This window comes from Leucopleurus acutus (genome assembly GCF_964270905.1).
Source record: "Leucopleurus acutus genome assembly, chromosome: 16".
Taxonomy (NCBI): Eukaryota; Metazoa; Chordata; class Mammalia; order Artiodactyla; family Delphinidae; genus Leucopleurus; species Leucopleurus acutus.
This window is the reverse complement of record NC_139158.1, coordinates 29,440,309-29,456,478: the sequence shown is the minus strand read 5'-3', so window position 1 is coordinate 29,456,478 and position 16,170 is coordinate 29,440,309. Positions and strand designations below refer to the sequence as shown.

General features: G+C 51.1%; 1 protein-coding gene across 1 annotated transcript in view; it reads right to left on the bottom strand.

The window, feature by feature from the left end:
• Positions 1–16,170, bottom strand: part of LOC309973479 (uncharacterized protein) — a gene marked incomplete at its 5' end in the record, with an annotated part of 144,882 nt that overhangs the window by 82,186 nt on the left and 46,526 nt on the right. The window contains 10 exons of the mRNA XM_082857772.1: positions 1,791–1,949; positions 3,145–3,278; positions 3,697–3,852; positions 4,929–5,115; positions 9,433–9,512; positions 9,745–9,904; positions 11,988–12,151; positions 13,472–13,563; positions 14,677–14,859; positions 15,769–15,953. Of these exons, the coding sequence (XP_082713898.1) occupies positions 1,791–1,949; positions 3,145–3,278; positions 3,697–3,852; positions 4,929–5,115; positions 9,433–9,512; positions 9,745–9,904; positions 11,988–12,151; positions 13,472–13,563; positions 14,677–14,859; positions 15,769–15,953 (1,500 nt within the window). The remainder of the gene's footprint in view (positions 1–1,790; positions 1,950–3,144; positions 3,279–3,696; positions 3,853–4,928; positions 5,116–9,432; positions 9,513–9,744; positions 9,905–11,987; positions 12,152–13,471; positions 13,564–14,676; positions 14,860–15,768; positions 15,954–16,170) is intronic.

Here is a 16,170-nt window from a genome sequence, read left to right as displayed (position 1 = left end):
ACAATCTTGAAAAAGAAGAACGAAGTGGGAGGTCTCACAAAGCTACAGTAATCAAAACAGTATGTTGCGACATAAAAGACAGACACATAGACCAATGGAATACAATAGATTGCCCAGAAATAAACTCTCACATTTATGGTTGGGGGAAAGGACTGTCTTTTCAACAAATGGTGCTGGAAAAACTGTATATTCAATGCAGAAGAATGAATATATACAGTTTAACTCAAAATGGATCAGAGACCTAAACATGAGAACTAAAACCATAAAATTCTTAGAAGAAAACATGGGATTGAAAAGCTTCGTGACATTGGATTTGGCAATTGATTTATTGAACATGACACCTAAAACACAGGCAACAAAAGTAAAAATAAATAAGCTGAACGACATCAAAATTAAACATTTTTGTGCAACAAAGGATGCTACTCATAGAGTAAAAAGGCAACCCACGGAATGGGAGAAAATATTTGTAAACTATCTTACAAGGCGTTAATATCCAGAACATATAAAGAACTACAACTGAACAACCACAACAACAAAATCAAACAACCTGATTCAAAATGGGCTAAGGATGTGAATAGACATTTCTCTAAAGATAATAATTAAACAGCCAATAAGCCCATGAAAAGATGCTCAACGTCATCAATCACTAAGGAAACGCAAACCAAAACCACAAGATCCTCATACGCATTAAGATGGCTACTATAAAAAAAAACCCAGAAATTAAGAAGTGTTGGTGAGGATGTAGAGAAACTGGAACCCTTGTGTGCTGATGTTAAGATGGTGAAATGGTACAGCTCCTATGGAAAAGAGTATGGAAGTTTCTCAAAAAATTAAAAGTCGGATTATTGTATGATCCAGCAATTCCACTTCAGGATATACACCCCAAAGAATGGAAATCAGGGACTCATACAGATATTAGTACACCCATGTTCATAGCAGCACTATTCACACAAGCCACATGTGGAAGCCAAGTGTCCACTGATGAATGAATGGATCAAAAAAACGGGGTCCATCCATACAATGGAGTATTATCCAGACTAGGAAGGAAATTCTGACTCATGTTACAATGTGGATAAACCTTGAGGACATTATGCTTAGTGAAATAGGCCAGTCACAAAAAGGCAGATGCTATACAATTCCACTTATATGAGTTTACCTAGAGTAGTGAAATTCAGAGAGACAGAAAGTAGATTGGTGGTTGCAGGGCCTGGGGGAGGGAAGGATGGAGAGTTACTGTTTAATGGGTACAGAGTTTCAGTTCTATGAGATGAAAAGGTTCTTGAGATAGACGGTGGTGATGGCCGCGCCATATGAGGGTGCTTAATGCTGCTAATCTATATGCCTAAAAATGGTGAAAATGGTCAACGTCATGATACGTATATTTTACCACAATTAAACATTTTAAAAAACAATTGGGAAACTCAGAAAGGTAACGTGTGCCTTATAAGAGCACATACCCGTTCAGGGGCTAAGCACTCAGTTACTCCTGATTTACCAAAAAGAGCTCACCCTCCAGGAAAACCTGCAAGTGAACCGTTTCCAAAATGCATTTTTACGCTGGAAATCTGTATTTCCCAAGCCCCTCTTGCAAACTGCCCCTTGGCACACCAGCAAATGTTTAACTGCCCCAGGGGCGAGGGGGCTGGAGATGCCACAGGTAAGGTCTCTGAGCCTGAGTTTTAGCTCCTGCGTCCTTGCAACCAAGACCTGCAGGGACAGGCAGCGGGGCTGCCCAGCTGCCACGTGCAAGCTGAGCCCCAGGGACGCGGCTCTGCGGAGGCTGGACTCACCTCCATGAAGTAATTGCTCAGGGCTGGGCCCGAGTCGTTCTGGAAGGTCTGGTTGATGCGGAGGTGCCTCTTGTTGCGGCTGTCATGCCAGTGCCTCCCATAGCTCGCCTCCAGCTCCCAGTGGAGGTGGCCTGAGCCTTCCTCATGCCGCAGCTGGACCTGGGACACCCCACCAGGGAGACCCCCAAGGAAGCCTTGTGTACGCAGACCTGAGCCTCCTCACAGCCACCCGCCCTGAGATGCAGGCTTGCTTATCTGGGGTGACAGCTCTGTAGGAAGCACAGATTTTTTTTGCACTGGTTTTGATCTTGTAAAATATTGCGTTAGAATACGATTCACCTTCACAGTTTCTGGTGTCCCCTTAAATTCTGGCCCCAAGGTGAAAAGCTAACCTGCCTCACGCTGGTCCATGCCCTGATAAGGAGTAGAAAGAGCCAGCTGCCATGGGAAGATGACTCCTGATCTGCTTCATATGAACCCAAAATCTCCCCCTCCCCTCACTCTCCCACAGCAGCCTCCGGCTCCCTGGACAGATCCTCTGTGGATCAGGCCTTCCCACCTGTGGGCTCCTGGCAGCCACTGTCTCCTCCTACCTCTGAACCATAGGTCGAGGCAACACAGGCTCATCCATTTATTCACTCACTGAACACGTTTTCCCCCAAGTACCAAGTAGATACTTCGCTGGGCACTAGATAGCCAGGAATGAAGAAGCCAGAAGCCCCCTCCCTTGTGGGGGCAACAGTTCAGGGGGAGAAGCAAACTTGTAACAATTAACAAAGGAACAGTCACTTCTCCCTTTTGCTCACCCCACCAACCACTCTGATGAACTACCAGTTCTTTAACCGCTCCAATCACCCTCCAGCCCCAGGACCTTTGCACTTGCTGTTCCCTCTGCCTGTGGCACACTTCCTTGGGAACAGAACAATCTCGTATTTTAATTTTCAGCTTAAAATTCATTTCCCCCAAAGAAGCCTTCCCTGCTGCCCTGTCCAAATTAGACTCCCCTGTGCTACGCTCTCTCGGCCTCTGCCCTGTTTACCACCCACGGCACTTACGTTTCCCTTGATTTGGTGCATGTCTCTTGCTCTCTACCACACCCTCCCCCAGCAATGGAATGGCAGAGACTAGGTGCTGCCTTAAGCACAGCTCTCCCTCAGTGCTGGGCATAGAGTAGGTATTTAATAAACACCAACTGAACAGGGGAAAGATGAGACTAAAGTTCCAATCCCTAATCCGTTCCCATTCACGACCTTGAGTAAATACATCTCTCTGAGGATGGGTTCAGGGTGCTCACCCACCACTTCCCTAACCCCGGGGGCTCTCTCCAGACCCCCCGCCCAGCCCCGGCACCCACCTTGTGGCTGAATGCTGGGATCTGCGTGCAGTGGAGCTCGTGGTCCAGCTCCAGCTTGTAGGTGGCCTCTGAGCCGCTCTCCACCCGCAGCTTCTGCCTGGTGCTGCACTCCTGTGCCAGCTGCTTCGCCTGACCTGTGCAGGGCAACCCAAAAACCCCTGCCCTTCCTCTGCCAGGTAGCCCTCCATCCTCATTCCAAGCAGAGGAGAGTCCAGTACAGCCCAGCTTCAGCCAGCCCCCTGGATCTGCCTCACCTAATGTCACTCATTGGAACCTGCCGATAGGGAGGTTTTAAGAGACAGATTTATGTCCCCCCCCAACACACACACACACACACACACACACACACACACACACACGTAGCGTTTTTTGTTTGTTTGTTTTGGTTTTTTTTTAACAGGCAGGTGCTCAGCTCCACACAAAGTCAGTGGAATGACTCACTAGCTAAGGAGCCTCACGGTGAGGCCAAAACACCCGAGGTGACAGTGGCACCTTAGCCCTCGGAGCCACAGCCCCAGGAGACTCGCCCGCAGCCAGCATGCGGTGCCGTACCCAGGAGGCCGTACTTGATCCTCAGGGAGCTGGTCCAGAGGCGGGCCCGCTGCTGCAGCAGGCCTTGGGTGCGCAGCCCCACAAGCCCTGGCACGAAGAGCTCGCCACCCAGGGCCACCACCTGCTGCCCTTCCTCCGCCTTCTTCTCCAGCAGTGCTGCGGGGAGAGCAGGCATGGTGTGGTCATGGCCTGCGCCCCAGAGACTGACACCCTACCCCCAGCACCAGGTGAGGAAAGGAAGTGGGAACCGCCCAGATGGGTATCGCCATAGAACCAGTGCCTGAGTCTCCGCCAAGGAATGCTGCCATCAGGGCCACTGACGGTGTTTTGCACTGTCCAGGTGGCAACCCCAAAAGTCACTTTTGTGGGTCCAGACCAAAAGTTTTAAATAAAGTAGAACAAAATAGAAAGGACCAGAACATAAATGACAGTGCATCAGGATCAGGTAAATTTCACCTTCTGAAACTTGTTTCTGCTACACTGATATTCAGCCAGATCACAAAGGTATAGCCATGCAGGTTAAAATATCAAAAATGCATAGGCTTCCCTGGTGGCGCAGTGGTTGAGAGTCCGCCTGCCGATGCAGGGGACACGGGTTCGTGCCCCGGTCCGGGAAGATCCCACATGCCGCGGAGCAGCTGGGCCCATGAGCCACGGCCGCTGAGCCTGCGCGTCCGGAGCCTGTGCTCCGCAACGGGAGAGACCACAACAGTGAGAGGCCCGCGTACCGCAAAAAAAAAAAAAAAAATGCATAGGCCAGCTAGTCAACAGCCCTAGCCACTCACATCACTCCCCTGGAATCTCCAAGAACACCCCACGAGCAGCATCGCCAGGAGGGCTCCAAGCCAGCTCTGGCACCAGGGTGGGCATCTGGTCAGATTGGTCAGTACCCGGGCCAGGCTGTGTGTTCAAGATACAAACAGTGCCCCATGCAATTCGGGTCAAAATGCGAAATGTGTTTTTTACACATTGTGTAACATGTAACATGGGTCAGAAACCAAACACCCCAAAAGGTGCTGGTGGACGGTTCCTGCAGAGCAGTCGAGCGCATGGGAGGGGCATCTGGGGGACTCAGGCAGAAGCTGCGAGCAGATACAGAGCCTGGATTTTCCTTGGATGGAATGTGAATACTGGGGGATCGGGTGATGGGGACTCCAAGTGGGGCACTCCGCCCTCCCCTCCCCAAGCCTGGCCATTGAAGAAAAGTGGCAGAAAGGGGTCCCTCCTCCTACCTGACACGTGGGCCTGGTCACTCAGCAGGTTGCTCAGTGACATGGAGAAGGCCAGCCTGCTGCCTGCCTGCCGGCTGAGGTTCCCGGCGAGGACCACAGGGCTGCCCGATGTCACCAGTTTCACCTCCAGCTGGGCCTCGATCCGCTGAGCCTCACCACCTGCTGCTGGCCACAGGTTGCTCCGGCCCTGGAAAGGCCCCAGCATCCCTTGAGGGGACAGGCTCTGCCAGCAGGCTCCACCCAGACTGCAAGAACCAGGACCGGACAGAGGGCAGGAGACACAGCCTGGCTAATGGGCTTCTAGGCTGATCCTGCTGCAATTTCTTAAGCTCAATATTGTTCAAAATAGGTCATCTCTGTTACAAATTCAGACATAAGTTTGAAGGACCCTTCCTCCCTATCCCCCCAACCTCAACACCCCGTCCAATCTAGCAGGGACTCTGGCCAGCCCTCCCCGCAGAATATTCAGGGACCCGACCACTTCAGCCACCTCCACCACTGCCCCGGCTTGGGCCCGCTCATCGCCACTGTGGTCCTGTGACATTCTTCTCCCGGCTCTCCTGGCTCCCACCCTGGTGACCAGGGCAAGCCCTTCCATAGGATCATGGCACACCTCTCTTCCTCAGGGTAAAAGCCAAAGTCCTTGCAAAGGCCAACAAGGCCAAGACTTTCTCTGGAAGTCAGCAGTGCAGCCCTGGCCAGACGCAGGCAAAACTGCCCACAGACACCGGGAGGCAGGACACACAGATGGCCCCAAACATGCTCTGTGTCTCCATCATTGAGGTTTTCCAGAGCAACTGCAGCCCATAGCAATGGCAGCTGTCATCTCTGACGGCCACCCCAACTGTAGACCAATCCCAAGGACCTCTCTGCTGCTGCCAGCTGATCTGTTTACCCAAAAGATGTAAAAATGACCTCGCTATTTCCAGACTGTCCACTACTTTATACTCTCTTGTAAATCCTGTTTTTGCCTTTGTTCCTTGACAACGGTCACAAATCACTCTCTTCTGATTACTCTTTGGCAAAGCCTTACATGATCTGTCCTCCCACCTTTCTGTCCCTTCTCCTATTCCACTCCAAGCACATGGGGGCTCAGGCTGTGCTTCTGTGCACTTTCCTGCCCCAGAACCTTTGTACATGTTGTGCTCTTTACTTGCAATACCCTTCCCCCAGAGAACCACATGGCTCTCTTCTGCACACGCTTTATGTCTTAGCTAAAAGCTATCTTCTCAATCAGGCTTAACCTGTCAGCCTATTTTAAACTGAAGCTGTGGGACTTCCCTGGTGGTCCAGTGGCTAAGACTCCACACTCCCAATGCAGGGAACCCGGGTTCGATCTCTGGTCGGGGAACTAGAACCCACATGCCGCAACTAAAGATCCCGCGTGCCGCTACTAAAGAAAGATCCCACATGCTGCAACGAAGATCCCGCGTGCTGCAACTAAGACCCGGCGCAGCCAAATAAATTTTTTTTAAATAATAAAAATTAAAAAAAATAAAACTGAAGCCAACCCTCAGACCCTTCTTCTCACATAACTTCAGACCCCTGGATCCAGCTCACTGATTCCCTTTTCCTATAGTGCTTACACAATTTGCTTATTTATTTTACTGATTATCTCTCCTATGAGAATGTAAGCTCCAAAAGGAGAGAATTTTGTGTGTGTATCTCTTTTGTGTGCTGTCTTCCCTGCACATCGTAGGTGCTTGATAAACAGTCGTTGAATAAATTAATAAAGACAATGAAAAATATAGGTTTCGTTCCCTTTCTTGGTCTCCCAGTCTCCCTCAAGGCAACCACTGTGTCCACTTCTTGGGCATCTTCCAGAGACAGCATGGGCCTATATGTATGAGTCTGTATGTATGTGTGTATATGTGCGTGTGCACGCACGTGTGTGTATGTGTGCACTCCATCACGCACGTGCACGTTCCCTCTTACTCTGCACAAAAACAGATGCAGGCTCTCCATTCTCCTCTGCTTCTCTCACTTAATGGTGTGTCTTGGAGATGATTTTCTCTGGTTTGTATCAGAAGCTTCTCGGCAGTAGCTGTAATTGTTCTCAAAGTGCAGCCCATGAACAGGATGATTGTAGAATTTCTCATCCAAACCAGGACACTTAACGGTTAAAGAGACCACTAATCATATTGAGCTGGGTCAACGGTAAACTGGGGCTCTCCAGGTAACCTGGGACTTGGGGATGCTCTATCATTGCACCCAGCGGAGGGGGCACTGAAATCTAACACTTTCCTCCACGCCATCCTTAAACCCCATCAACACTCAGCTGAGTCGAACCCAGCTTTGCTGCTTTGTATTCCTGAGCTCATCTGCCTTAGTTTCCTCATCTCCTATGGGCTTACCAAGAGGACTAAAAGAGGGACCCGGGGTCAAAGTCACCCGTGGCCCCCCACCCCGAGAACAGGCTTTGGAAAGTTCCAGAGCCCCAGCTGTTACCGTTAATCATCATGGCTCTGAGGCAGCTAGAACTGGAGTTTCTCTAAAGGCCAATGTTTCCAGGCTGCAGACAGCCCTCTGGAGAGCGGCAGGCAGGTCTGCAGGGAGGTGCAGGCAATCAGCACTTGTGCGCTTAGTGAACAGGGACTGCTTCGAGGGCTCCCGGGAGCTCTGAAAATGATTTGTAGTCTCAGCCGCCAAGCAGCTGGGGCTTTAGGGGGAAGATGCTTTCCCCTGATACTTGGTCTTCCCACCCGGACAGGAAGCAGATCTAGGAGCTGAGAGTGTGTTTATGTAGCAAAAATTCCAGCCCTGGCTCCAGATTTTCAACCCAGACCTCTCTGAGAAATCACTGGAGACCGAGGCAGAATCATCAGACTCACGGCCAAAGGGGCCCAGAGGTCCTGCTTGGCAGGAGCGAGTCTACACCTGCTGTTTTTGTCCTTTTTGGAGTCACTGACCTGCTTGAGCATCAGATGGAAGGTCTAAACCCTCTCCCCAGAAGGGGGACAGACACAAAACTTCTGCACAATTGCAGGGGCTTCAAGGGACCCACTGAGTCCCATCCAGGTCCTCCTGGTTGAGAACCTTAAAAAGTACCTATAACGAAGAGAAAAACGCACACACCTTTGCTCCAGGAATTCCACTGCTAAGAATTTACCCTGAAGATGGAAGGGTGATTTATAAGACCAAGAATCCGGGAAAAACTCCAGAGCCCTCCACTACGGAACCAGCTAAATAAATTCCATCCCATTGACTATTATGCGGCCATTCAAAATACATGGTAGACATTCTTGTTTTTAAAATAAAAGATGGGGGGGAAATATATTGATATCTATTTGGGGATTGTGGGCATAGATGATTTCTAAGAGGAGTCCCAGAAAATGAACAATGATTGGCTTTGAGGAGGGGTGTAAGGGAAAGTTTTTAACTCTATACCTGTGCTGACCCATAGAACTTTCTACAATGATGGGAAAGTTCTAAAAAGTGGCCAGTGCAGCTGAGAAACCATATCTTTAACTTTCTGTTACTCTGACTCACTTAAATAGTCATGTGTATAGGGGCCATCGTACTAGACACTCAGTTCTATGCCCTTCTGTACCTTTTGAACTTGGAATCATTTAAATGAATTACCTACTTTTTTAACTAAATTAAATTGTACCAGTATGTGCTGGTACAAAAAGATATATTTTTGACTGAAAAAAAAAAAAAGCAGCATGCAAAGAATAAAACTAAACTCAAAACTGAAAGGTTTTATAAATCTATAGTATTATGGGTTGAACTGTATTATGGGTTGAACTGTGCTCCCCCTCAAAAGAAGTTGAGGTCCTAACCCCCAGGACCTGTGAATGTGACCTTACTTGGAAAAAGGGACTTTGCAGATGATCCAGTGAGGTCATTAGGATGGACCCTAATCCAGCATGACTGGTAAACTTACAAAAAGAGAAATTTGGACACAGATACCTATAGAAGGCAGACAATGTGGAGATACAGGGAGAAGACAGCCATCTACAAGCCAAGAAATGCCTGAGGCTACTAAAAACTAAGAGAGAAGCATGGACTAGATTCTCCCTCACAGCCCTTAGAAGGAACCAACCCTGCCAACACCTTGATTTTGAACTTCCAGCCTCCAGAACTGTGAGGGAAAATTTTCCATTGTTTAAGCACCCCCAAATTTGGGGCACTTTGTTAAGGCAGCCCTGGGGAACTCATACAGATTTCCTGGTGTGTGCATTGACATTTCTTCTGGAAATCTGGGGTTGGCACTCTTTCACTTACCTTTTTATACCTTTCTCTACTCTGAATTTTTTAAAGCACGCTCCTGTGTTACTAATATTATCAATTTATGACATCAATAGTGGTGAGATTTGAGCTCATTTTTTTCTTCTTCCTACTCTTCTGGGTAACAAGAAGTCACAAACGTTATTGGTAGGTGAAAGGAGAAGAACAGCTAAAACGCCAAAGGAGGTGGTGATGAGTAAGCAGGGACTGGGGCTTGAAATGCCCAGGGAGGTGGCAGGAGCCAACGCCGGTGGGCTGAGGACGGGGAACAAACCTTGATGTAGTAGACGTCCCTGTCATCCAGTATCAGTTCCAGGTGACCCATGCAGCCACTTTGCAGAGTGTCAATCTTTCCTGGGAGACAAAGCGAGAGTTTAGAGACCAGGGTTCAACATCCTGGATCTGCCCCTGTGTTCACCAGGGGATGTCCTGCTGGCTTCCTAATCTCCGAGCCTGTGGCTCCTAGCCCATAAAACGGGGCTATATTTAGTGCCGACCTCAGAGGGTGGCTGAGGAATCCACAGTGAGCAGGCTGCATCTGGCACATGGCCGAGGGCACGGTGATGGGTAGGAACACTGTCATTACCGTCCAGTTCAATTTTCTTCTTGGGATGGAGAAGCTTGAGCCGGAACTTCCTCTGGGGCCAGCTGTAGCTGACATCCACCCCGACGTCCCTGGGCACTTCCGACCTGGGCGTGCCCATGAAGATGTGGGCTGAGGCTTCTTGAGGGAGCCAGCAGTCCTTCTGGAAACACAGCAGAGTCCTCAAGATCAAGAACCCATCCAGGCCCCCCACCTTCAAAAACTTGAGTTCTTATGCTTATCCTTGTCCTGCTAAGAACAGATAAGAACCCCCAAACCAGGAATTTGGGGATCCGTATCCTGGAGGAGAGTCCTACAGGACAACTCAGGACCCCAGGGACAGGATCTCAGTTTGTTCAGCAAACAGCCAGGGAAGGAGGCTTATCGCACACCATCGGCACCCTGCCCAGATCCCCTCGGACCCCTTGACCAGCTCAGCATGCTCATCTTCCAGCTTCCGTGCACTTTGCTCTTAACCCCTGGCACCTGGGACCTCCAGAGCATTGCCCTCTGGCACAGGAGGGAAAAACATCCCGGCTCCTTAGCCTCAAGGAGACCAAACTCTGAGATTAACTCCTGCTCCAGGGCTGCCCAGGGATCACGCTGAGGCTGCCACTGCACCTGCCATCACTCTTGCTCAGCTTCTTCCCCTTCCCTACCCTATTTTCTCCACCCTCTTCCTGGGTCCTCCTGGAGTCTTTTCTTCATCCACACTTTTACCCAAATCCTTGGCTCCAGTCTGCTTCTGGGAAAACACAGCCTAAGACACGGGCCCCCTTTAAAATCCTGCAACAGGGACTTCCCTGGTGGTGCAGTGGTTAAGAATCCGCCTGCCAATGCAGGGGATACGGTTTCGAGGCCTGGTCCGGGAAGATCCCACATGCCGCAGAGCAACTAAGTCCATGCTCCACAACTACTGAGCCTGTGCTCTAGAGCCCGCGAGCCATGACTACTGAGCCCACGTGCCACAACTACCAAAGCCCACGTGCCTAGAGCTCGTGCTCCACAACAAGAGAAGCCACAATGAGCAGCCCACGTACTGCAAAGAAGACCCAACGTAGCAAAAATAAATAAAAATTAATTAATTTTAAAAAAAACCAACCCTGCATCATCGTCATTCATTTAGTACCAATAAATGTTGACTACCGTGTGTGAGGCACAGTTGCAGGCACAGGGAATGCAACTGAGTGTTAGACACAAAGTCCTGCCTCTTGGCACCCACATTCTAGAGGGGGAGGCACAGGATCTCCAGACACAGTAGTAGGTAAGACAGCAGCTCACCACCACCAGCTGCTGAGCGCTCTGCTGACAAACTCAGAGGGTCAGGGGCCCTGACAGGGTCATTGTTCTGGACTGGGTGGTCAGGGAGGGAAGCTGCCTCTGAGGAGGGGGCATTTGATGAGACTTGAAGGAAGCAAGGGAAGGAGTTGAGTGGATGTCTGGGAAAGACTGTTCCAGGCAGAGGAAACAGACAGTGCAAAGGCCTTGGGGCAGCAATGCACTTGGCATCTAATAAAAAGGAGATCGGTGTGTCTGGAGAGCGGTGAGCCTGGTAAACATTTGCGGAGATGGGGAGGAGAGGCTGGCATGGCTGGATCACTGAAAGCCTATGGGTCAGGGTGAGTGGGTCCTACTCTGAGAGGAATAGGAGCCACTGGAGACTTCTGAGCAGGGGAGGGACACAGTCATTTTGGGATTTTGGAAGGTCTGTCTGGCTGCTGGTGGAGAACATACAGTAAGGAGACAAGAGCGGGAACTGGGAAATCAGATAGGGGGCTGCTGAGTGCCCATTCTGTGCCAGGTGCTGGGGACACAGGGGTGAGAAAAATAGGCACTGTTCCCAGGAACTGAGTGACTAGTGGGGAAGACAGATCTTAACCAACTGGTTTCAGTAATGAACACAAATGTGATCTAAAGGGAAGGAACATGATCGTACCAGAGCACATAACAAGGGAATATGACCACTTCGGGGTAATCAGGGCAGGTTTCACTGAGGAGGTGACCCCCCTAAAGTGAGCTCTGAAGATTGATTCAGAGTTACAAGTCATCAAGCCAGGGACAGAGGATCAGCATGTGCAAGGGTCCTGAGGCAGGAGGGAGACTACAGCAGGACCAGCCCAGCTGGTCCTGCTCCAGGGAGGAGGCCCATGTCTTTATGAGTGATCCCCAAGGCTGAGGCCTGAGTAGAAAACTTAGGGAGACCCAGAACCTGGCTGGGAAAGGAGGAGCCAGTCCGTAGGGCCTACCGGGGGGTGGAGGGTATAGGCAGCTTCCAGCAGATAGCGTTGGAGCCCCCGGTCCTGCTTCTTCAGCATCACAGCCGCAAACACAGGCACCGAGAGCAGGTAGGGCTGCCCGGCTGGAGGCCAGCTCACTTCAGTGCACAGCTGCCAGCCCCAAGTGCGGGACGCTGTGAGAAAGGGAGCAGGCAGCATGGTCAGTAGAGAGCCAGAGGGCTCGAGGCAGGCCATGGATGCGCCCATCAGCAAAGAAGGAGCATCTCTACATTCTTTTGAGAAACAGTATTGTGTAGACATTAACTGTATGAGGCGGTACTGTGTAGACCAGGGTTTCTCAGCCTTGGTGCTATCGACACACTGGTCTCGATAATTTCTTGTTGTGGGAAGCTGTCCTGGACTCAACCCACTAGATACTGGTAGCACCTCCCGCACCAGGATGACACCCCAAAATGTATCCAGACATCGCCAAATGTCCCGAGGGGCCAAAAATTGTCCCCAGTTGAGGACCCCTGGTGTAGACTATCAGAGTGTCAGGCAGTACTGTGTAGGACACAGGCTCTGGAGCAAGAATGCCTGGATCCACATTCCAGTTCTGCCACTTCCCAGCTGTGTGACCTTGGACAAGTTACTTAACATCTCTGTGCTTTGGTGTTTCTCATCTGTCAGCTGGGAGTGATAACAGTTCCAGCCCCATGGTGTAGCTGTGAGGATTAACAGCTCAGCAAGCATTTAGGACAGAATTTAGCCTAAAGAAATCATTTAAGTAGGCCCCTCCCCCACCTCACCCCCAACATGACTGCAAGATCTGTGACTGTTTGGTATACCTCCTTCTCCTCTGTTTTCAATTTTGTTGCCTTTCACCTGATGTTATTATCAAAAAAATTTTCTCGTGCTATTAAAATATGTCCTTCATTACAGAGCTTAAAAGTTATGGGATATCTCAGTACTTTACTAAACCAGGAATTGGCAAACGTTTTCTGTAAATGGCCAGATAGTAAATATTTGAGGTTCTGCTGGTCACACAGTCTGTTACTCAACTCTGCTGTTGCTGAAGAAAAGCCACAGGAAACGGGCGTGGCTCTGCACCAATAAAACTTCATTTATGGACACTGAAATATGAATTTCACAAATTTCTCATGTTATGAAATAGTCCTTTTGATTATTTTTCTGCATTTGGGAATGTAAAAGTCTATTCTTAGCTCAAAGGCCCTTACAATAAGCCATTCGCCTACTGTTGGATATTTGAGTTGCTGCCTATTTTTTTGCTCTGTAAATAATGATGCAACGAACATCTCTGGGCACAGGGCATTTTAAAATGATTTTGGTTTATTTTCATAAGGTAGAGTTCCAGAAGCAGCATCATTGAGTTAAGGGGCATAAGTACTTTTAGGGCAGAAGAGTAACTCTGGAATTTGGACCTTGCATCTTAGCCCTCAGCCCCCAAGACAACCATCTTGGGACAATGACACAGAGGCCCTGCTGGCACCTACCTTCCTTGTCGGTACAGGATTGGGCCTCAGAAGGGATGTGAGCGTGACTGAGGCTCCTCATGCCATCCCCAGTGATGAGAAACAGCTGAGAGCTGGGTGGGAAAGGAGGAAAGTGCCAGGCGAGCTGTTTTCACTCAACCATAAAGCCACCAGGGCAAGGCACTAGGGCAAATCCCACTATCAACAGGACAGGCCTTTGGGGAGTCTGCACACTGGTGGGGGAGACACTCCATGAAACAGAGGGTGACAAGCACTATGAAAAACCTAAAATGGGGCACGGCATGGGCATAGGGTCTGTCCTGGAGACAGAGCAGGACTTCTTCAGCTCAGGGTTTGGAAAGGACTCTCTGTAGGGGTAACATTCGGTCAGAGAATCAAAGGATGAGAAGGAGCCAGCACTCCAAACAAAGGGAACAGCAGGTGCAAAGGCCCTGGGGTGGGAGAAAAGGTGGCTCTTTGGTAGCACAGATAAAAGGGTGGTGAGAGGGGGTCAGAATGGAAGGGGGTAGCGAGGGGCGGGAAGGAGTGACAGGAGACAGGTGAGGGGGGTGGGCAGGGCCTCCAGCGGGCAGGAGAATCATGTGGAGCTGGGTTATCCTAGAAGCAAGCAAGGGATTTTAAACAGGGGAGGGGGGAGCACGATAGGACTTAACTGACATTTCAAAGGACCCTCCTGGCTGCTGCCGGGAGAGGGTCAGGAGGGCAGCAGCGCCTCCAGCAAGGGTGGGACACAGGGAAGGAGGCAGGTGGAGGTGGGGGCAGCCTGGCTTCTCCCGTTTCCTTGGAAATCACTGTTCTCTAAGTGTCACCTCTCCAGGGGGCTGGGGACAAGCAGGCCTCAGGAGGGACCCCCGTAAATTGCTGAGGAGTGTGGGAATCCCCACCTCTAGGCTGCCCTCAGTCCCTGTCACAGACACACCCACCCCACCTTGACACATGTGCACACACACGCACGCCCACGTGTAGCCCACTCACTGACATGCGCACACACTCTCACAAACACGCCCACGGACACACATTCACATACACAGACTCACAGGCACATCCTTAGGTGCACACACTCACAGATACACGTGGTCAGACACAGGTGCACATGCAAGGTGATCGTGCACACACTCTCACAGACACATGCACCCACACCTGTGCCCAGCCTGGCTCGCACACAGGTGCACTCACGGGCTCCCTCTCCAGGTGCGGGAACCCACCTGAAGCGGAGCAGCTCCACAGCCTCCTCGGGTGTGTTCAGATGCACCCTGAGGTCCTGGCCCTTCTTTATCCGGATCCCTCCATCCAGGCTGGCGGTGCCACGGACGCCGGTCACCCACCTCAGCCCAGCCTGCCCCAGGGTGCCCACTGTGCCCATCTGCGCCGAGATCTGGAGCAGGGCGCTGAGGAAGAGGCACACAACTGCATCCTGCAGCCCCAGGCAACGGCAAAGCCAGCACCAACCCACCCGGCTGCTCTCCGTGGTCCTGAGCCAGAGCAGCCCCTCCGCCATGGACACCGCTGACCACGCACTCCATGTGTGCCAAGCACTCTACGCATCACCATCGAATCCTCACCATCACTAGTCTCACTTTACAGATGGGGAAACCGAGGCTCAGAGAGGTGACACCAGCTGTGTGGGTCCCACAGTCGGGACATGGAACAGCCAGTTCTGGAGCCCAAACCCAGGATCTCCATGCCGAAAAGCAGCCATCACAGGACACCCACATACCCCACACCAGACCCAGAAGCCAAGGACAGGTCGGCTTAGTGGCTGGGACAGTCGCCCAGCAGGCCTGGGAAGGTGAGCATTGTCGAATTCTGCTCAAAATCCTTCGTGCCACATGGCCCTGGGTCAGCTGTGCACTCATCCTGAGTCTGTTTCCTCAACCCTTAGTGGGAAGAAGGAAAGTGTCCACCTCGTGAGTGGCCACGTGAGTTCAGTGGGCTCAGAGCCCGTGTGCCTTAAATGCTTTTCCCTCTCTCCCATCTCCCCTCCCCTCAGAGGCAGAGGGGGCAGAGGGAAGAGTGGAGTTGTGGCACGAGACGAATCTCAGCTGCCTCACACTGCTGTGCCACCTCGGGCATGGAACCTCACCTCGCCAAGCCTCAGTCTTCTCACCTGTAAAGTGGGTGTAGCCGCCCAGGTTCTCCTCAAAGTCTTTTGGCACAAAAAACACTCCATCAACAGTAGCTGATATAACAGGTGGTCAGCAGGGCGGGGCTCCCCTCCAGCCCATGCTGATGCCCCAGCGCTCTGCAGTGGGAGGCCCCCACCCACCCACCTCCCCCAGCTCTGAGGAGCCAGCTACCTGGGCTTGACATAACCATTCACAGAGAAATCCGAGCGCTGCTGGAAGTTGGCTGTCCCTCCGACCTGGATGTTGATGGCAGCCGAGGCGTTTAGGGTCAGCTGGGCTAGGAGTCCAGACATGGTGGGAAAAGTGAGCTCCTCCATGGCCAGGTTCAGCCTTCGGTTCACCTGCACCTCCTGCCCCTGCAGTCAGAGAACCGTAACAGTGCATGTGACGGCCTCACTTAACCCTCACACAGCCCTCAGAGGGGACCTTATCATTGTCTCCAGTTTCCAGATGAGAAAACAGAGCCCACAAACAGATAAAATAACCCGGCCGAGCCCATGTAGCTAGAAACAGGAAGAGCTGGGGTTTGAACCAAGATAATTTACCAAGGGACATGGTCAGAGGTCAAGCATC